The sequence below is a fragment of the Eretmochelys imbricata genome, chromosome 6, assembly GCF_965152235.1.
Source record: "Eretmochelys imbricata isolate rEreImb1 chromosome 6, rEreImb1.hap1, whole genome shotgun sequence".
NCBI classification, from domain to species: domain Eukaryota; kingdom Metazoa; phylum Chordata; order Testudines; family Cheloniidae; genus Eretmochelys; species Eretmochelys imbricata.
In genome coordinates, this window is record NC_135577.1 from 6118159 (window position 1) to 6140115 (window position 21957).

At 45.9% G+C, this 21957-nt stretch overlaps 1 protein-coding gene and 1 pseudogene across 1 annotated transcript; one reads left to right on the top strand and one right to left on the bottom strand.

The window, feature by feature from the left end:
- The window catches only part of LOC144266026 (up-regulator of cell proliferation pseudogene), a 131297-nt pseudogene that overhangs the window by 102327 nt on the left and 7013 nt on the right, over positions 1 to 21957 (top strand).
- On the bottom strand, positions 14785 to 15729 carry LOC144265793 (olfactory receptor 5J3-like). Its single transcript, XM_077818785.1, has one exon. The coding sequence runs from the start codon at positions 15727 to 15729 to the stop codon at positions 14785 to 14787; it is 945 nt and encodes a 314-aa protein (XP_077674911.1).

The following is a 21957-nucleotide window of genomic DNA, read 5'->3' on the forward strand; positions in this document are numbered from 1 at the left end:
GTGAGAGATTTGGGTTCAATTCCCCCTTCTGTCCAGTGCTGGGCAAAACTCTCTGTGACATTGCACTCCATATGCTCTATGAAAATATGCTTCTGAATATGACATCACTGGAATATGCTTTATGCTAAGTGCCCCTTGTAACATGTCATTATAAAGCCTATAATCTACGAAGTGTGTTCATCCTATTTGTTTACATGGGTTATTTTTATGTCTGGAATTAGGAGAATAAGATATTAACTTGTATTACTGATTTAGACATATTAAGTGAAAGTCTTTAAAGATGCTTCAGAATCAATGAACTGTGAATGACTCTGTTTACCCTCAAGCCTTCCTGTGTATGTGTGGTACAAACCAGGAAGAATGGAGATTGGGGTCTTACAACAAAGGTTAGGAATAAATGGTAAATTTTCAGAATGGACAGGGGTAACTGGTGGTGTTCCCTCAGGGTCAGTCCGAGGACCAATCGTATTCAACTGATTCATAAATGATCTGGAGAAAAGCGTAAACAGTGAGGTGGCAAAGTTTGCAGATGATACCAAACTGCTCAATGTAGTTAAGACCAAAGCAGACTGTGAAGAACTTCAAAAAGATCTCACAAAACTTGGGCAACAAAATGGCAAATGAAATGTAATGTGGATAAATGGAAAGTAATGCACATTGGAAAAAATAACCCCAACTATACATACAATATGATGGGGGCTAATTTAACTACAGCTAATCAGGAAAAAGATCTTGGAGTCATCGTGGACAGTTCTCTGAAGAAGTCCACACACTGTGCAGCGGCAGTCAAAAAAGCAAACAGGATGTTAGGAATCATTAAAAGAGGGCTATAGAATAAGATGGAGAATATCTTATTGCCGTTATATAAATCCATGGTACGCCCACATCTTGAATACTGTACAGATGTGGTCTCCTTATCTCCAGAAAGATACACTGGCATTAGAAAAAGTTCAGAGAAGGGCAACTAAAATGATAAGGGGTTTGGAACAGGTCCCATATGAGGAGAGATTAAAGGGGCTAGGACTTTTCATCTCGGAAAAGAGGAGACTAAGGGAGGATATGATAGAGGTCTATAAATTCATGAGTGGTGTGGAGAAAGTGAATAAGGAAAAGTTTTTTACTTGTTCCCATAACATAAGAACTAGGGCCACCAAATGAAATTAATGGGCAGCAGGTTTAAAACAAATAAAAGAAGTTCTTCTTCACACAGCGCACAGTCAACCTGTGGAACTCCTTGCCTGAGGAGGTGGTGAAGGCTAGGACTATAAGAGGGTTTAAAAGAGAATTGGATAAATTCATGGAGGTTAAGTCCATTAATGGCTATTAGTCAGGATGGGGAATACCTGGCTGGGGGGCAAACAGTGTTCCCTTAAAACCTGATTCACAGGAGAGGGGTCTGGCATTTTAAATGCAGATTTTTCACCCTCCTCCTGGGAAAAAGCCTCCCTACAAAATGTGGGCAAACCCTCCGGTCTCCTCTCACCTTCCTCTCTGGGCTCCCCACTGGGCCAGACACTCCTGTGTCCCCCAAAAGGGCAGGGGACCCTGTTCCAGCTGTGGGCTCACAGCTACCAGCTATGACAGACCGTTAGCTGGCCAGCACAATCCCCCTCTTTCCCTCAGGTTGGGCTTGCTTCCAGCTCCAGAGTCCCTGGGGTCTGTTCCCACCTCAGCTGTTACCACGACCCCAACTTCCACCTTTGGGGTACATGTTTCTGTGCATCCCAGGGAGGGCCTCTCCCCTGGCGAGCTGCAACTTTCTGGCAGGCTCTATCTTTCTCGTCAAAAAACTTTGTTTTATTGTTTTATCTAATCCAGTGTGTTTTAATAGAAATGTCTGAGAAACTAAGTTGCATGCATATTAGTGCTATTAAAGAAATAATGGACAACGTAGCTTGTATTGTCCAGGAGAGGACTGGGCAGCACAGGACATACAATTCTGGAGAGAAATTGAAGAGTGGGGAGTGTGTTGGGGTCACCCTCCAGTATAAACGAGGGTGTTGAGAGCCTGAGTGTAACCCAACTATTCCTGGCCAGGCTGCAGTTAGGGAGCAAAGATAATCCAGGGAGCAAATCTCAAAGTCATCCCATGAATCAGCTCCAGAGTTATGAAGGGTAACGTTGGTGTGGTTAGCAAACAGCGAAACATTCAACTTTTGATTTTACGGTTCTGATTTTAGGGTTCTGAGTTGGGTAATGGAACTAACCAAACAGCTACTAGGCCTCTGCATCCGATGAAATGAGCTGTAGCTCACCAAAGCTTCTGCTCAAATAAATTTGTTAGTCTCAGAGGTGCCACAAGTCCTCCTTTTCTTTTTGCAGATACAGACTAAAACGGCTGCTACTCTGAAATTCGGCCTTTGTGGTGTTTCTAGCCTAAAGACATAAGAATTTTGTAGACAGGGCCATCTTGTGGTGTGTTGCTAACTTTAAGAATATAAAGCCTGATGTTTGCTCTGTTGTGCCAGTATTTCTAAGATTATTAAACCTTTTCCTTCCTGGGCAGTGTCTTTGTGTGATGTTGATAACTTGAAGATTAAAACGAATGCTTGTGAAATATACTGAATTAGTGCACCTGATAGTGACAGTTCCCAACCACTATAAAAGCATATTACTTTCACTTAGCTAAAAGCATCTTTGGATGTCTTCGGTTTGATCTTTGTTGAACGTGTGAGTCCTTCTTTCACAGGAAAGCCTCATTACACCTGCCCATCGGTGTCTTTGTGGTATTAATGGCTCCAAGGTGACGAAGGCTAATGACTGCTGGGCAGGATTTGTGAGGTGTCTCGAGCCCAGTAATTGTTAGGTTGTCTGTCTGGCCAGCAGGTTCTGTGTGGGGTTGCTAGCCCCAGAAATATTAGGAATGAGGCCTACATGGCTGTACCTGTGTGATGCTTCTGGGCCAAAGATCATTGTGCTTTCAGGGTTCTTTGTGCCTGTGACATGTACTCGTCAAAAAACTAGGTCTTAAACGTACAGGAGAATCCATACTGTTGCTAGGCTGGAGACCATCAGCTCTAAAGCCTTCTGGACAGCCTCTGCTGGTTCCTTCACTCGTGCCATTTCTTTTGTGTTTCCTGAGGCCTCATACTTTTTAGGTGAGCGACACCACACAGGTACTCCCCTACAGGCTTGAAGCTTTACAAACCTTAGGTGCACGTACCTCACAGTGGTGCCGACTCTCAAAATGCTCTCAGTGAATAAGAGACACAGGAATTAGGTGGTGTTAGTAACTGAACAATTACTAGGCCTTATGCCTCTGTATTACACTGGCTTCGTGTGTGTGTGTGCGTGCGTGCATGCACGAATGTACGACCGTCCAGCAGCAGGCTTGGGGAGCAGTAGCAGTCAAGCCATGGATTAAAGTTAAAGGGAATCTCATTCAGCTCAGATAGTATGGTCCTGAGGATGGGCAGGAATGATGCCAGAATAGGCAGGATATATGACAGGATAGGCATATAAAAATGACACTACTTAAGCTAGCATCACCCCACACAGAAATGGCATTGGAGGCCTTATATCTGTGAGTTAACATCACTTGTAAAATTATTTATTTATTTATTTAATTTATTTATTTAATGGGGGGAGGGATAGCTCAGTAGTTTGAGCATTGGCCTGCTAAACCCAGGGTTGTGAGTTCAACCCCTGAGGGATCCATTTAGGGATCTGGGGCAAAAGTTGGGGATTGGTCCTGCCTTAAGCAGCGGGTTGGACCAGCAGATCTCCTGAGGTCTCTTCCAACCCTAATCTTCTATGATTCTATGTTGGTAGCAGAAGCTCTCCCACCAACATAACCACAGTCACTTATGGAGGTGGTTTTATTCGGCCAACAGGAGAGCTTTCTCACATCAGCACAGAGTGGCTACATGAGCGATCATACAGCGGAGCAGCTGCATTAGTACGTCTGTGCTGCTGTAAGCTCTCGAGTGTAGACATGACCTTAGCCATTGAGAGCAAAGGGATGCTGGTACAATTACTGACCAGAACTGTACAGGGACAAGGTGCAGGAGGTAATAGCTTTGCTTGGACCAACTTTTGTTGGTGACAGAGACAAGTTTTTGAGCTGAGACAGAGCTCTTCTTCAGGTCTGGGAAACTAACTCAGAATATCACAGGTAAATACAAGGTGGAACAGATTGTTTAGTGTAAGTAGTTCACATGTATTTCAAGGGACAATTCAGGGTGCAAGTGGCCTGTTAACACCCCCCAGTCACAGAGAGGAAAGGGGTGGGAAGACCAACCTCGGCTCCTGTCATAAATATAAACGGAAGGTGTCAAGGTTCCTTCCCCACTCTGAACTCTAGGGTACAGATGTGGGGACCTGTATGAAAACCTCCTAAGCTTACTTTTACCAGCTTTGGTGAAAACTTCCCCAAAGTACAAACTATTTTACCCTTTGCCCTTGGACTTCCACTGCCACCACCAAACGTTTACCTGGGTTTATTTTTATTAGGAAAGCATTGTTTGGAAACGTCTTTCCCCCAAAATCCTCCCAACCCTTGCACCCCACTTCCTGGGGAAGGTTTGGTAAAAATCCTCATCAATTTGCATAGGTGACCACAGACCCAAACCCTTGGATCTTAGAACAATGAAAAAGCATTCAGTTTTCTTACAAGAAGACTTTTAATAGAAGTAAAAAGGAATCACCTCTGTAAAATCAGGATGGTAGATACCTTACAGGGCAATTAGATTCAAAACATAGAGAATCCCTCTAGGCAAATCCTTAAGTTACAAAAAAGACACACAGACAGGAATATTCATTCTATTCAGCACAGCTATTTTCTCAGCCATGTCAAGAAATCATAATCTAACACATACCTAACTAGATTATTTACTAAGTTCTAAGACTCCATTCCTGTTCTGTCTACGACAAAGGCATCACACAGACAGACACAGACCCTTTGTTTTTCTCCCTCCTCCCAGCTTTTGAAAGTATCTTGTCTCCTCATTGGTCATTTTGGTCAGGTGCCAGCGAAGTTACCTTTAGCTTCTTAACCCTTTCCAGGTGAGAGGATTTTTCCTCTGGCCAGGAGGGATTTTAAAGGGGTTTACCCTTCCCTTTATATTTATGAAACGCCCCCGCAAATTACAGCTAGGGTGAAAGACTGGCTGGGATTTCTTCCTCGAGCTCTAGGAAAAAACAGAGTTAATAAGACACATGCACCTCTGAATATACTACCAATTACATAAAGATTAACAATATTTTCCACATCTGAAGGACAATTTTAACCAGTTGATTCTGGGAAACTTTCACGGAAGAGTGCATCAGCCACTTTGTTAGAAGCTCCTGAGATGTGTTGGATGTTGAAATCAAAATCTTGGAGAGCTAAACTCCACCGAATAAGTTTTTTGTTATTTCCCATGGCGGTATGAAGCCACCGTAGCGCAGCATGGTTGGTTTGCAGGTGGAAACTCCATCTCCAAACATAGGTGTAGCTTTTCCACAGTGTAGACAATGGTGTAACATTCTTTTTCACTGACTGACCAGTTGCTTTCCCTCTCAGACAGTTTTTTGCTGAGAAACACTACAGGGTGGAATTCTTGATCCGGTCCTTCCTGCATTAAAACTGCTCCCACACCATGCTGGGACACATCTGTGGTTACTAGGCACGGTTTGTCAAAGTCTGGGGCCCCTAATACAGGGTCAGACATGAGTGTCGCTTTAAGCTGGTTAAAGGCCTTCTGACTCTCTTCGGTCCACTGAACGGCATTTGGCTGTTTCTTTTTGGTTAGGTCTGTCAGTGGGGCAGCGATTTGGCTGTATTGCGGTACAAATCGTCTGTAATAACTGGCCAAGCCTAAGAAGGATAGCACCTGTTTCTTTGACTTTGGGACAGGCCACTTTTGGATAGCATCCACTTTGGCCTGTAGGGGGCTGATAGTTCCTTGACCCACCTGGTGTCCAAGGTAAGTCACTCTGTTTAGGCCTATTTGACACTTCTTAGCCTTAACAGTTAGTCCTGCCTCCCATATGCGCTCAAAGAGTTTTTTTAGATGTTCCAGGTGTTCTGCCCAGGAATCCAAAAATATGGCCACATCATCAAGGTAGGTGGCTGCATATTCTTCTAATCCTGCTAGGAGACCATCTACAAGTCTTTGGAAGGTGGCGGGTGCATTTCGCTGCCTGAAAGGGAGTACATTAAATTCATACAGCCCGACATGTGTGGTGAAGGCTGACCTTTCCTTTGTGGATTCATCTAGAGGTACCTGCCAGTACCCCTTGGTTAAGTCCAAGGTAGAGATGAACTGGGCCCATCCCAGTTTCTCTAATAGTTCATCTATGTGTGGCATTGGATAGTTGTCTGGGAGAGTTACAGCTTTTAGCTTATGGTAGTCCAGGCAAAAACGTATCTCCCCATCTGGTTTGGGAACTAGAACCACTGGAGATGCCCATGCACTTCCAGAGGGGTAGATTACACCCATCTGTAACATATCGTGGATCTCCCGTTCTATAGCAGTTTTAGCTTGAGGAGACACCTGGTAAGGTTGGACTCTAATTGGGTGAGCATTACCTGTGTCAATGGAGTTGTATTCCCGTTCAGTCAGTCCTGGGGTGGCTGAGAACATTGGCGCGTAGCTAGTGCACAGCTCCTTGATCTGCTGTTGCTGCATACGCCCAAGGGTCATGGAGAGGTTCACCTCTTCCACACCACCAGCACTTTTCCCTTCATAGTAGACACCTTCAGGCCACTCAGTGTCATCTCCTCCCTGGACTGTAAACTGACAAACTTTTAACTCTCTGGAATAAAAGGGCTTTGGAGAATTAATATGGTACACCTTAGGCTTTCGGTTGAAGATGGAGAATGCTATGAGATAATTAACAGCTCCCAGGCACTCCTGGACCATGAATGGCCCTTCCCACGAGACTTCCATTTTATGGGCCTGGAGAGCCTTTAAGACCATGACCTGGTCCCCTACTCTGAAGGAACACTCTCTGGCATGTTTATCATACCAGGCTTTTTGCTCTTTTTGAGCATCCTGTAAGTTTTCTTTAGCAAGGGCTAAAGAGGTTTGGAGGGTGTTTTGTAGGTTGGTTACAAAGTCCAGAGTGTTAGTTCCTTATGAAGGTATAAATTCCTCCCATTGCTGCTTCACCAACTGTAATGGCTCCTTAACCTCGTGGCCATATACAAGTTCAAATGGTGAAAACCCTAAACTGGGATGTGGTACATATCTGTAGGGAAAGAGCAACTGCTGCAACATGAGGTCCCAATCACTGGAGTGCTCATTTACGAATTTACGTATCATGGCCCCCAAAGTTCCATTAAACTTCTTCACCATGCCATTTGTTTGATGGTGGTAAGGAGTGGCAACCAAGTGATTTACCCCATGAGCATCCCAAAGGTTTTCCATAGTTCCTGCCAGGAAATTAGTCCCTGCATCTGTGAGGATGTCGGAGGGCCAAACTACCCTGACAAAAATGTCTGCTAGTGCTTGGCATACACTTTTAGCCCTGGTGTTGCTTTGAGCTACTGTTTCTGGCCATCGGGTGGAAAAATCCATGAAAGTCAATATGTACTTCTTTCCTCTGGGTGTCTTTTTCAGAAAAAGACCCAGAATATCCACAGCTACTCGATGAAATGGAACTTCAATGATGGGGAGTGGCTGGAGAAGGGCTTTGATCTGGTCTTGGGGTTTTCCCACTCTTCGGCATACTTCACAAGACTTTCATAGGTAGAAACATCCTTGCCCATTCCCTCCCAGTGGAATGACCCCCGCAAACGGTCTTTGGTCCTGTTCACCCCAGCATGGCCACTAGGATGATCGTGGGCTAAGCTCAAGAGCTTGGCCCAGTACCTAGTTGGAACTACCAACTGTCCCTGAGGATGCCCGTCTTCCTGGTGTGCACCAGAAAGAGTTTCCTTGTATAAAAGTTCTCTTTCTACAACAAACCTGAATCAATTAAGAGCTGAGAGGTGGTGGGTTGCTCCATGCCGCCGTCCAAACTCTCTGGAGGTTTTCATCTGCTTCCTGTTTGGTCTGGAACTGTTCCCTTGATGCTGGAGACATCAGTTCCTCATTGGATTGTGGACCTATGCTTGGTCCCTCTGTAAGCGATGTAGGGGATGGGGTTGTTTCCATTGACTGTGAACCGCTCTCCGCTGGGACACTATGTTGGGGTTCAGGCTCCAGCTGAGCCTCTCGTGTAGGGTTATGGACTGCTGCCAGTTCAGGTTCGGTGGGGCCCTCTGGTGTTGGGGTTGAAAGAGTTGGACTTGAGGGGTTGAATCGTCACTTGGATCTCTGGGTTGATTAAATTGGGGTCCACTAAGGAAGCATGGATAGCTGACACTTGTGCTCCGGTGTCCCTCCATGCGGTGACCTTCTTCACACTCACAATTTTCCTCCGCTCCAAGAGTATCTGGGAGGTATCTGGGCCTGTGGACCTCTAGTGTGATTCCAGTGCAATGAATTGTAATCTGTTGGGGTTCTTGGGGCAGTTGGTCTTTACATGCCCCATCTCATTGCATTTAAAACATCGTCCAGCTGACAGGTCGCTGGGGCAAGGTGGGTTGCTGGAGAAAGGTGTGGCGGGATGATAAGGTGGCTGGAGGGTTCCTTGGGGGGTAGGTGGGTCCTTGGGCTGACCCCGGTAATAGGGCGTGGTCTGAGGTTGTCCCTTCTGGTATCCACTCCAACTGCGACCAGCTTTTTCTTCTCTGTCACCTCCACCAGTTTGGCTCCAAACTGCCCTACCTCGATTACAGTTTTGATTTTCCCAACTAGGATGTACCTTTCCATTTCCTCAGGAACACCCTCTAAGAACTGTTCCCTTTCCATTAGGAAGGGCAAATCTACTGGAGATTCAACACTTGCTCCTGATATCCAGGCATCCCAATGTTTCACAATGTGGTAGGCATGCCGGGTAAATGACACTTCTGGTTTCCACCTTAAGGCTCTGAATTGCCGATGGGAATGCTCGGGTGTTAGCATTATGACTCTCATCTTCGTTTTAAACATTTCATGCTGGTTCATTTGTGCCTTGGGCATTTCCGCTGCCACCTCAGCTGAGGGTCCACTGAGCTGCGGCCTCAGGTCTACCATATATTGGTCGGTAGAGATGCTGTACCCAAGGCAGGCCTGATCGAAGTTTTCTAAGAAGGCCTCGGTATCATCGCCTGCCTTGTAGGTGGGGAACTTTCTGGGATGGGAAGTGGTACCTGGAGAAGGATTGCTAGGGTTTGTTGGTATATTCTGCTGAGCCCTTGCCTTCTCCATCTCCAGTTCATGCTTCCTCTCTTTTTCCTTCTCCTCCAGTTCTTTGGCCCTTGCCTCCACTTCTTTTTCCTTTGCCTCCATAGCTCTCCTGTGAGCAGCCGATTGGTGTTGTTCTGTCTCTTTCGCTACCTCCCTTTCTTTGTCCTTTGCCTCCATTGCTCTCTGGTGAGCAGCTTCTAGGGCTTTTTCAGCTTCTTTCACTGCCTCCAGTTTAGCTAACTCCAATTTGTGTAGTACCTTGGTGTCTGTCATCTTTACCTCTCTGTTTTTAACTAACTTTACACCCAAGGGTTAGAAATAAAACAAACAAAACTTGGCTTGTAAAATTTTACTGTGCTGTAATAGGATACCTATAGTCTCTGATAGTGATTGTCAGCCTACTGAACACCCCTCCCTTTGATCTTAAGAACAATGAAAAAACATTCAATTTCTGAAAACAAGGATTTTAATAGAAGTAAAAAGTAAAAATGAATCACCTCTGTAAAATCAGGATGGTAAATACCTTACAGGGTAATAAGATTCAAAACATAGAGAATCCCTCTAGGCAAAACCTTAAGTTCCAAAAAGACACACAGACAGGAATATCCATTCTATTCAGCACAGCTTATTTTCTCAGCCCTTTAAAGACATCATAATCTAACGCATATCTATCTGGATGACTTACTAAGTTCTAAGACTCCATTCCTGTTCTGTCCCCGGCAAAAGCCTCACCCAGACAGACACAGCCCCTTTGTTTTTCTCCCTCCTCCCAGCTTTTGAAAGTATCTTGTCTCCTCATTGGTCATTTTGGTCAGGTGCCAGCGAGGTTATCATAGCTTCTTAACCCTTTACAGGTGAAAGGATTTTTCCTCTGGCCAGGGAGGATTTTAAAGGGGTTTACCCTTCCCTTTATATTTATGACAGAGGCAGATTACCTCTGCCGACAAGAGAACACCTCCCGTCAGCATTGATAGCCTCTACACTGAAGATCTACAGCAGTGCCACGGTAGCATTCCAAGTCTAGACAAGCCCTATGGCTTTTGCTGGTACAGAAATGTTGTATATAAAAAAAATCACACGCCTGACCCACATCATTATACTGGCAAAAAGTTTCCAGTGTACATACACGTGGCCTCAAGATGGCCAAATACCAAAACCATAATTTGTGAGAGTTTTAATAAATAAAAGTGTCATTGTCGGCCGGCTCTGATTCCTATGGACATAATATAGAAGTTCCCCAAAGGAGGCTGTGCATTCGTGATCCTTAGCTCAGATCCTCTGCGGGTGCAAATTGGCTCAGGAGTCACACCTGCAGTGGCTCCGGACTGTTGACTTCAATGGGACCACTCCAATTTACACCATCCAGAAGTCCCAAATGACCGTTGTCAGTTACACGAGCAAAGAATCTGGTGTAGAAACTTGGATGGGGCTTCTTTGCTTCACACCACCTAAGGATCTGGCCCACTGACTTCAGTGGATCTAAGCTGATTTATGCCAGCTGGGGATCTGGGCCCTTTGAATTACATAGTGTTTATGGCCAATGTGCATTAGCAGAAGATCTGGGCAATTAACTTGAATAGAGCATTTCTTATTTACACCTAGTCCATTGGCATGAATAGGGTTATGCTGACCCAGACCAGCTAGGGATCCAGCTTTCACATGGCTGTGTGGGGAAAAACAGTGATGTTTAAAGAATGATAATATGAGTTTGATTCCCATTAGCACTCACTCCTTTTATGGGTTTGGGTGTGAGGTGGGGGACGAAGGCTAGAAGAGTGAAGCTGCGAGAGGCAAGCCTTTCAAAAGTGAATAGTGATTTTGGGTGTGTCATAAATATAAAGGGAAGGGTAAACCCCTTTGAAATCCCTCCTGGCCAGGGGAAAGCTCCTCTCACCTGTAAAGGGTTAAGAAGCTAAAGGTAACCTCGCTGGCACCTGACCAAAATGACCAATGAGGAGACAAGATACTTTCAAAAGCTGGGAGGAGGGAGAGAAACAAAGGGTCTGTGTGTCTGTCTTATGCTGGTTTCTGCCGGGGATAGACCAGGAATGGAGTCTTAGAACTTTTAGTAAGTAATCTAGCTAGGTATGTGTTAGGTTATGATTTCTTTAAATGGCTGAGAAAAGAATTGTGCTGAATAGAATAACTATTTCTGTCTGAGTATCTTTTTTGTAACTTAACTAGAGGGGTTCTCTATGTTTTTGAATCTAATTACCCTGTAAGATATCTACCATCCTGATTTTACAGGGGGGATTTCTTTATTTCTATTTACTTCTATTTTTATTAAAAGTCTTCTTGTAAGAAAACTGAATGCTTTTTTATTGTTCTCAGATCCAAGGGTTTGGGTCTGTGGTCACCTATGCAAATTGGTGAGGCTTTTTATCCAACATTTCCCAGGAAAGGGGGGGTGCAAGTGTTGGGAGGATTGTTCATTGTTCTTAAGATCCAAGGGTCTGGGTCTGTAGTCACCTAGGCAAATTGGTGAGGCTTTTTACCAAACCTTGTCCAGGAAGTGGGGTGCAAGGTTTTGGGAAGTATTTCGGGGGGAAAGACGCGTCCAAACAGCTCTTCCCCAGTAACCAGTATTAGTTTGGTGGTGGTAGCGGCCAACCCAAGGACAAAGGGTGGAATATTTTGTACCTTGGGGAAGTTTTGACCTAAGCTGGTAAAAATAAGCTTAGGAGGTTTTTCATGCAGGTCCCCACATCTGTACCCTAGAGTTCAGAGTGGGGGAGGAACCTTGACAGGGTGCCTAGCTTGAAGCACCTCAAAAGGACTGGATTTTCAGAGAGCGCTGAGCACCCACCTTCTGAAAAATTAGGCCCCTTTAAGGTGTCTCATTTTTGTCCACACAAAATGGCTGACCACTTGCTCAGCTTTGTCTTTAGTATGTTTCTCTCACTCAGTATATAAAGGCCTCCTGACTGGATTACTTTGATAGTATAATGCTGGCACTCATTCCTAGGCTGGGCAAAGGCCTGAAATGTGAATCTGGACTAGCCTCACAACATAAGGCTGAGAAGAGGGAGGAGATCAGCCTTGGTTTAAAGTTTGGTGTCTTTGCTTAACATCCAAATCCAGCTTCATCTACTCTTCCCCAGCTGTACAAATATGACGAATTACACCTGTGGGCCTCTCTGCTCTCCTGGAACCACATGGAAATCACAATAACTCAGTTCATACTTAGGTTATTTTTTTTTATTTCAGGGACCAAAACAAATCCAGACCTAGACATCTGCTTCTCTCTGCTTAATCCCATTTGAGTCTCAGAAGGCTTTGGAATCCCTCACACTTACCAGACCTTCAGCCACCAGGTTGTGGGCAGTCTGACCTAATGGTCAGTGTGGAATCAGGTGCCAGACCTGGTCAGAAGGAGAGGTTTCAGATCACAGGATTGGGCGATTTCAAGTGATTCCTTATTATCCAGTCCCTGCTTCTAGCAGTTGGAGGTTTAGGGACAACCAGAGCATGGGGTTGCATCCCTGACCATCTTCACTAATAGTCATCGATGGACCCATCCTCCATGAATTTATCTACTTCTTTTTTTCTCCGCAAATCCACTTTAAATTCATGCCTTTAGTTAATCCAGATTAACTGTTCTGGATGTCCCTATGTAGACGGGCCTTTAGTCTCTCTGTACTTCGATTCCCCAACTGTAAAATGAAAAGGAGAACTTGTTGCACCTTAGAGACTAACAAATTTATTTGAGCATAAGCTTTCGTGAGCTACAGCTCACTTCATCAGACACATTCAGTGAAAAATATAGTGGGGAGATTTATATACACAGAGAACATGAAACGATGGGTGTTACCATACACACTGTAAGGAGCGTGATCACTTAAGATGAGCTAATACCAGCAGAAGAGCCGGGGGGAGGAGCGGGGGGAAGAAAACTTTTTGTAGTGATAATCAAGGTGGGCCATTTCCAGCAGTTGACAAGAACTTCTGAGGAACAGTGGGGGAGGGGGGAAATAAACATGAGGAAATAGTTTTACTTTGTGTAATGACCCATCCACTCCCAGTCTCTATTCAAGCCTAAGTTAATTGTATCCAGTTTGCAAATTAATTCCCATTCAGCAGTCTCTCGTTGGAGTCTGTTTTTGAAGTCTTTTTGCTGTAATATTGCGACTTTTAGATCTGTAATCGAGTAACCAGAGAGACTGAAGTGTTCTCCGACTGGTTTATGAATGTTATAATTCTTGACATCTGATTTGTGTCCATTTATTCTTTTACATAGAGACTGTCCAGTTTGACCAATGTACATGGCAGAGGGGCACTGCTGGCACATGATGGCATATATCACATTGGTAGATGTGCAGGTGAACGAGCCTCTGATAGCATGGCTGATGTGATTAGGCCCTATGATGGTGCATCCCACAATATCCTGCACAAACCTTACTGAATTCTGTGAAATCTTATTGAATTAAATGTATGTATCATGGTGTGCTAGGGACCGTATTTGATTACAAGGGACAGGAGGACCACCACGCTCCAAAAATTAAGAACAGGTTGGAGAGGCAAATTTACTCTAGTTGTAACACCTCCAGAGAGCTACCACCACCTGGAGAGAGGCTTACATATGCTTGTTCAAACTGGATTCTTTAAGGGTCAATGGACAAAGAAGGGAGTTTGAGTTAAATAGCCTTAGTTAAAACTGATTCAGAGCCTTATTTCTAGTGCTCCAAATAGACAGGACCTTCTGTCCAAGGGCTACCTCAATCCTTCCTGGGAAGGTATGGAAGGACATAGCCCAGTCTGTGTGTTTGTTCTGAGCAAAAGGTGGTGTGAGCTTTTAACCACAGAAAAAAACCTTTGGTTTGAATTACTGTTCAGCATCTAGAGCCCTTGTTGGAGCTGGGGTGATCTCTGGTGAGGTTGTTAGCATGTATGTAGGTTCTTTTATTGCTTTTAAAGTTTTCTCTATAACGCTTTCCCCTTGAAAGTAAATTTGTTTGCTTAGAAAGAGTGGTGTGGTAACTTATAACACCATTGTCTATCTAAGAAGAAAAGTATAGCAGGTTGGCTTAGGCAGTCTGGCTTACTGGGGAATTCACAGTGTAGGTAGGGAACTGTGGAGCCTCAAAAAACCCCAATCAAGAGGGTGAGAGGTGTACATCTCCACCCAAGAGAGGTGACAGCTGAGGAACTGGGAAACCTAAAAGCAGGTGTCCTTGCTGAGGGGTTACAAGTTCAAGGGTCCTGAATGAGACAGAATCCACTCCCCTTGGAATTTCTCTGGAGTTTAGTCTCAGGGACTTGCCTTAATCACACACACCCCCACCCACCCCCTCAGGTTTTAGTTCTGGAAGGAGCTGCAGGAACCCCCCCCCCCCGGAGTAGAACATAGTCAAACATAAATCATTCATACAATGCAAGTTAATATAATGGTCCCAAAGATTCTGCATGGGGTTGCAATATCTGTCACACCAGATCTCCTGAGTGTCTTATCTGTTGGTCAATGCCACCTCAAAAACATTATTCTCAAAACTTGAACACAGAGTTTTTATTTTCATTATAAAATTGCATAGAGTGGAAGGAAATGGAAAGAACATTGTCACTTTAGTTCAAAACATGATAAAATTATTCATCAAAGCTGCTGAGAGAACTTTCTTTTCTCTAACATTCTCCCCAGGGCGTCCTTCACCTCCTTGTTCCTCAGGCTGTAGATCAGGGGGTTCAGCATGGGTATCACAACCGTGTAGAACACAGAGATCACCTGGTCCCGCTCCAGTGAGGAGGTGGAACTGGGTTGTAAGTAGATAAAGAACGTTGTCCCATAGAATATAGCTACGGCTGTCAGGTGGGAGGTGCAGGTGGAGAAGGCTTTGCGCCTGCCCTCGGAGGAGCGGATCCTCAGTATGGCAGCAGTAACATACAGATATGAGAAGAGGATGATCAGCATGGTTGTCAGTTGTATGGAACCAGCAAAGATAGAAAGCAGCATTTCATTGGTGTGAGTGTTGGTGCAGGACAGCCGCATGAGCGGAAGGACATCACAAAAGTAATGATCGATTATATTGGGCCCACAGAAGGACAGCTGAAAGGTGCAGCTGGTAAACATGGTTGCATTTGCAACCCCAGCCACGTAGGAGCTAGCCAAGAGCCAGATGCAGGACCTCTTGGATATGATGAGCCTATAGAGCAGTGGATTACAGATGGCCACATAACGGTCATAGGCCATCACCGCAAGGAGGAAAGATTCAGTAGTGGCAAAGGTAGCAAAAAAGTACAGCTGTACAGCACATCCAGCGTAGGAAATGGCCTTACTCTCCCTTGAGAGGCTCACCAGCACCCTGGGGGCAATGGATGAGGAGTAACCAAGGTCAACGAGTGACAAGTTGCTGAGCAAGAGATACATGGGGGTGTGAAATCGGGAGTCCGTCCAGATTAGGGCAATCATCCCAGAATTCCCCAGCAAGGTGAGAACATAGATCACCAGAAATATGAGGAAGAGGGCAACCTGCAGTTCTGGATGGTCAGTGAATCCTGCAAGGATGAATTCAGTCACGGTAGTGTCATTTCCCTTGGCCATTGCTTCACACGGGCTTTGAGGAGAGACCTGCACAGAGGGAATTTCTGTAGAAATAAAAAACAGTGTGAGGACCTGGAATTCCATACGACCAATGACAGCATTTTAGTCCCTTTGAGACCCTTGTTTGCTGAAAGTAAGAATATTTTTACCCATATGTGCGTATCTCATTCTTTCTCTTTTGATGTGGACAATCTGCAAAGAGCAACTATTGGCAAAAAACTGTAGCATAGTGCCGACTTGATTGCCGGAGGGTGAAGTTCACTGTTGGATCAGTTGGAAAACCTTTTCCCCCACAGCAGAAGTCTAGAGACTTTGCATTAGAGCTGGGTGATTGTTGTTTTTTTTTGTTTGTTTTTTTTTTTGCGGGCGGGGGGGTTGTTTTGTTTTTTTGGTTCAGTGGCTGACCTGAGAAATCCCCAAATAACAGCAACTTGTCCCCTTCTCCCCCAAAATAAATCATTTCGTTGTCAGGTTTTTACCCTCTTCTCCCCCCTTTTTTTCTTCAAGTTAAATCTAACAGATTTTTGGAAACAAAACGTCATTTCAAAACAAAACCTTGAAACACATTATTTCAAAAATGTCAAAATTGAAATAGTTCACCTTTTTATTTCAGAATAACTCCTTTGGAAGATAATTTCTGTGACCCTTACACTCCCAGTATTGTGTTGCCAGGGCTAACACTGTTGCTTTGGTGTGAATGATCCTTGGGGTCAATTCTGGTGCCTCCTCCTGGAATTCTCATAGGCATTATTAACCTCTACCCAGTGCATGGCAGTTGCCGAACCTGTAAAGCTCAGACGATGAACTGGGATGTATACACTACCCATTGGGATCTAACAAGGTGGCCTCATACAAGGGCGCGAGAGGGGAAAGGACTCAGAGTTTGGGCGGACAGTTAATAACTACAGCACAGGAAATTAATCTGCAGCACCATCCCTCTCCCCAGACACAGCCCAAGCCCAGGCTACAGCCGAGCGACACAATGATTCACCTGCTGTGTACTGCTGGTGGGTCTGTACCCAGGGCTGCTCCTCAGATTCTGGATGTAGCAGCTTCAGCTGAAGGGGTCGTTGCCTACATAAGTAGCTCTCAGATAGGTTAGGAAGTTTTAGGTCAAAATTATACCCTCAAAGCGATTTTCCAGTGGATCGTGAGATTTTTCTTGCTGCTCGCAATAGGTTTTTACTCTTCCCCCTTCCCTCCTGCAGTGCTACACCCAGACAAAGCAAACCTACCTGCGTAAGGATGAATCATTTATGTGATGGGTCCAAGAGATTCCCATCTGGAGGAAGGGCAGGGGGCTGATTTATATTCCCTTACAGTCTGTTGGGAGCTTAAGTCTCTCCAAGCTCGGACCGTCAGACAGACGAAGGAGCTTCAGCTATCTTCTTGTTGCTGGGGCCAAGTGTATTTGTGGAGAAGTAATTTGTATAACACCATGCCAGGCTGTTGTGAAGCATGTCGGTAATTGGTCCCAGTGTGTCCCTAGATCGCTGAGACTGAGTGATTCAAAGCACTGGGGATGGAATATGGAGACTTTTCAATGCTAGGTGTTGTGCAGGTTGGGCAGATTGGATGGCTCAAGAGATTGGGAATTATTTAGAGGTTCAGGGCTACACTGTGCTTTGATCACCTGCTCTGTGTATGGGGCACTGCTTAACTACACCACCCCAGGAGGAGGTCAGGAATTGAATTGTGACTCAGGTGCTGGAGCCAATCGCTACCCTCACCTATGTGGGCTCATTGAGACAGAGGGGAAGAGGCAATGCTCTGCCAACTTTCCACCCACCTGTGTGTCTGCTCTGCAGCCCCCACTTTCCCCATCATGTCCCCTACGTAGGGTCAAGTCTGTGGGGTCCTGCTCCTCCTTGTGTGTGAATGACCCCCGTAGAGCTAGGCCAGGCTCTGGCTCTCAGAATGTATGTCTGTTTTGTTTAGGCATCCAAACTTTTCTGTGCACAGCAAACATCTGGAGTCTATAACACTGGGCTGGCAATGAGCAAAAAGTGGGTGGCAAACACCCACTTTCTCATGAGAGTCCCAGCAGTTCTACTCCTGGTCTCAGTTGGACACTGAAAACACTAAGTCCATGTCTACACTGGTAATTGAAAGACAAAACTTTTGTTGTTCACAGGTACTTAACCTCCCCCCACCCCTCGAAAGACAAAAGTTTGCCATGAGAAGTGCCTGTGTGAACGGCCGCGTTGTCAGCAGGAGCACTCTCCTGTCGACAATGCAAATCCCACTCATTGGGGGTAGAAGTATTTTGTTGGCAAAAGTGCCGACCAACAGTGTTCACACTGCCCAACTTTTAGCAACCCAGCCATGTCACTAAAAGCTGTGTAGCATAGACATAGTCTAAGGCATACAAATATATGTGAGTGTTTCAGAATCTTAAACCAACTCATGTCTGAACGTGAAGAAGAGGTGGGGTCTATGCGGGGGGTTGATGGTTTGTTCTGGGTGGGGGGGTTGGAACAAGTTCATTCATATTCATAGGAATATATATTTAACGTACACACAGAGAGGAACCAAATGCCGGAATGACTTTCATGCTGGATGAAGGAAAACAGAACAAGAAAGAACAAATGTAAGTCCTCAGGCGACAGCACAGTGGGTGTATGTCTTTGTCCTCAGTCACGTGATGCATCACCTCTGCCTTACAAAATAGCCGCTGCCTCTGCAGACAGCAGATTTTTTGATAATGGAATCATCAGGAGAGGGAACAAGGGGGAGTTCATTCTCTCACTCTTCCGCAACTGCGCCAAGGCTGCCTACCGGGGTCCCAGCCAGAGCCAGTTATCACTCTATGGTTTCTCGGGTGGGTAGGGTGGGGATATAAATACCTGAACGTTAGCAATTTCTGGGATTATCAAAGAAGCCTGAGGGAATTCGGAGCCCAAATCTCCATTGGAATTCAATGGAAGTTGGGTTCCTAAGTCTCTTAGCTGAGCACAACTGAGACCAGCAACTCAACTTTCAAGATAACATCTTCCTCAGGAGAGAGGTGGAGGAATTAACCCATCATAGATTTTGCAGAGGGGCTTTTCTGAGGTCTAGCAGGCCTAGTGGTCAGGCTGCTGCCAAACTATCTCTCTGAGTTTTGGGATGGGTTTTCTGGGCAGCCTGGTGGGCCCAGCAGCCAAGTCACAGTTCATCGCCTCCCCACTACCCGTAGATCCCTCTGAGGTCTCTGGGGGTAGATGGAGGAGAAGAAAAGGGTAGGGGGATCCAGGCTCTCCCTCTCCACCAGGTCCTGAAGTCTAGCAGGAGCTTCTACTCTCCCTCCTCCCAGAAAAACCTCCTCACAGCCAAGCTCTCTAATTGTGTCCCCTCTTCAAACAATTGCCTCCACTGACTCCGTGTTAATCCTTGTGCTGGTCCTGCATCCTTGACCTGCAGGAGGCCATGTGATTGGAGGACTGGTCTGCTCTGTACAGACAGAGAAACAGGAGACAAGGAGATGATGTAAAGATAGTGAAGGGACTGACATTCAGCTCCTGCCTTCTGTGGCCATGGGAATCCTTGCCAAAGGGGCAGTGGCTGAGAAGAGCTGGGCAGTGGAACATGAGGATGCCAAAATTATTGGACCAGAGAGTGCGAGTGGTTCAGGCACACACCTCATGGGCAGGAAACCCTGGGTCCAGTCCCCCTGCGCCAATCACTCTTTCTTTATCCACAATGGAACAGCTTCAACAGGAGAGACACGCTATCCCAGAGGCCAGAGGTAAGAGCACTCTCCTGAGAGGTGGGAGATACCTGTTTAAATCCTTTCTTCCCTCTCCGCCAGGGAAGGGGAATGGAACCTGGGTCTCCCACATCCCGGGCGAGTTCTCTAACCACTGGGCCAAAAGTTATCATGGGGGCAGGAGCACCACAACTGCCTCCTTCCGCCATTTTGTGTAGAACGAGGCCAGTGTCCAATTCATTCCCTCAAGAAACTGCTACGAAGCCAGGAGAGGGGTACCTGTGTGTGGGTTGCTAGTAGAGAGAGTCACATAAATCCAGGTGGAAGGGAGGTGCCGATCTGTGAGGAAGGGGCAGTGCTTCGCAAATCGGTGGGTCCCACTGGCAAGCTTAGGGGACTTCCCACCTGGCATCCTGTGGGCTGTTGTGGAATGCATTTTAAGGTGCCTATCTGTCCCCATTCATTGTACAGGGAGACTGTGGAAGCTCCTTCGCTGGAGGTTTTCAAAAGGAGGCTAGAGAGCCATCTGCCTTGGATGGTTTGGGCACAAAAAATCCTGCCTCTTGGCAGGAGGTGAGACTGGATGACCCTTGTGGTCCCTGCGACCGCTACGGTTCTATGATTCTACAGGGAGGTACCTAACTCGGCTTTCTGGATTGCACTGCTGTGCTTGTTTTTGTTTAGGCACCTAAACATGAGGTGCCAGGATGCTCGGAGCTGCAATGCCTGAGTCCTTGCATGGATTCCAGCCTATGAGACTTAAACACTGCAGGCCAGATGATCAGCCCCATGGACATGCCAAATAGCATCAGAACCCACCATGGCTCCCGTCAAAGTCAATAGCACCACCGCCTGGCTGGGGTAAGTTTGCTGCTCACATGAGGAAATGTATTGGATCTGGTGCTCTGAGTGAAGGAACTTTTTTTTTCTTCAGAAAGGTAGGGCTGTAAAACTGGGCTTGCGATAAACACGGCCATGCAGCTTTAAGAGCTGAATCACTGCGGTAATGTGAGGAGTGGAACTGGAGAAAGAAGGTCAGTTTTCTGGAGGGACCTAGTTTATTGTGAGATCAGGAGCTCAGGAGTGCGAACAGGGGTCAGGCTACTTGTGCACAAATGCTAGAGGCTCTGCATAGAACGCTGGGTAGCCCCAGGCTGCTGAATAAAGTTCTCTTTCCTGCAACTCCCTGCCTGCCCATATCCCTTATTGCTAATGAAACAACTAGCCTGGTTCCATAACAGACAGTGCATAAGCACCCATGCCTCATATACGTTCACACCCCAAGTAGTACTTTGCCCTGCAAAAAGTCTCATTGCCCAGTGGTCTCACTAATTGATGTGGGTGATTGTATTAGAATCTGACCGTGGAAACGACATTGTGCAGGTGTGTGGGTTGTCAGCTGCAAAGATTGATCTCAAGAGCATGAGCCACCGCCCCCTGAGCTAGGAAACCTACCTTGAAGCCACTGCTGGACTCCGAACACTACATGTAGTTCAGACAGTGGAGGGAAACAGAGATCTTCATGGTGGGTGTGAGGCTTATGGAATCCTGAGATGGATCCACTACCTAGAGTTTACGCTTTGTTGAAAGTAACAGAGTTTGAGGTGTTTGCATTCAGCCCTCATTTGTCTCCTTTTTTAGTGTAGGCCTCACTTTCTCACCTGCAGTGGAGAGTGCGTCTGGGATACATGACGGAGAGGAATCACACTGCAGTGAGTGAGTTTGTCTTGTTGGGATTCACACAAGACCCAAAGCTGCAGGTCATCCTCCTTGTGATGTTTCTGTTGATCTACCTGCTGATCCTAGTGGGGAACCTCACCTTGGTCACCTTAATCAGGACTGACTACCAGCTTCACAACCCCATGTACTTTTTCATCAGCAACCTGGCCCTCTTAGATGTTGATTACACCACCATTATCACTTCCAGCATACTGATTACTTTAGTATCAGCGAGAAAAGTCATTTTGTTCCCTTTGTGTGCTCTGCAATTCTTCTTCTTATGCATCGCATTGTCCTGTGAATGTTACCTCTTGGGTGTCATGGCATACGATCGCTTCATGGCCATCTGCAACCCATTGCGCTACACTGTCATCATGCCCAAGCGGTTTTGCATGCTGCTGGTGAATCATAGAATATCAGGTTGGAAGGGACCCCTGAAGGTCATCTAGTCCAACCCCTGCTCGAAGCAGGACCAATTCCCAGTTAAATCATCCCAGCCAGGGCTTTGTCAAGCCTGACCTTAAAAACTTCCAAGGAAGGAGATTCCACCACCTCCCTAGACAACGCATTCCAGTGTTTCACCACCCTCTTAGTGAAAAAGTTTTTCCTAATATCCAATCTAAACCTCCCCCACTGCAACTTGAGACCATTACTCCTCGTTCTGTCATCTGCTACCATTGAGAACAGTCTAGAGCCATCCTCTCTGGAACCCCCTTTCAGGTAGTTGAAAGCAGCTATCAAATCCCCCCTCATTCTTCTCTTCTGCAGGCTAAACAATCCCAGCTCCCTCAGCCTCTCCTCATAAGTCATGTGTTCTAGAC

Excerpts from the sequence above, each read along its gene's own strand:
- LOC144265793 (XM_077818785.1), bottom strand. The coding sequence starts at position 15,729 with ATGGCCAAGGGAAATGACACTACCGTGACTGAATTCATCCTTGCAGGA.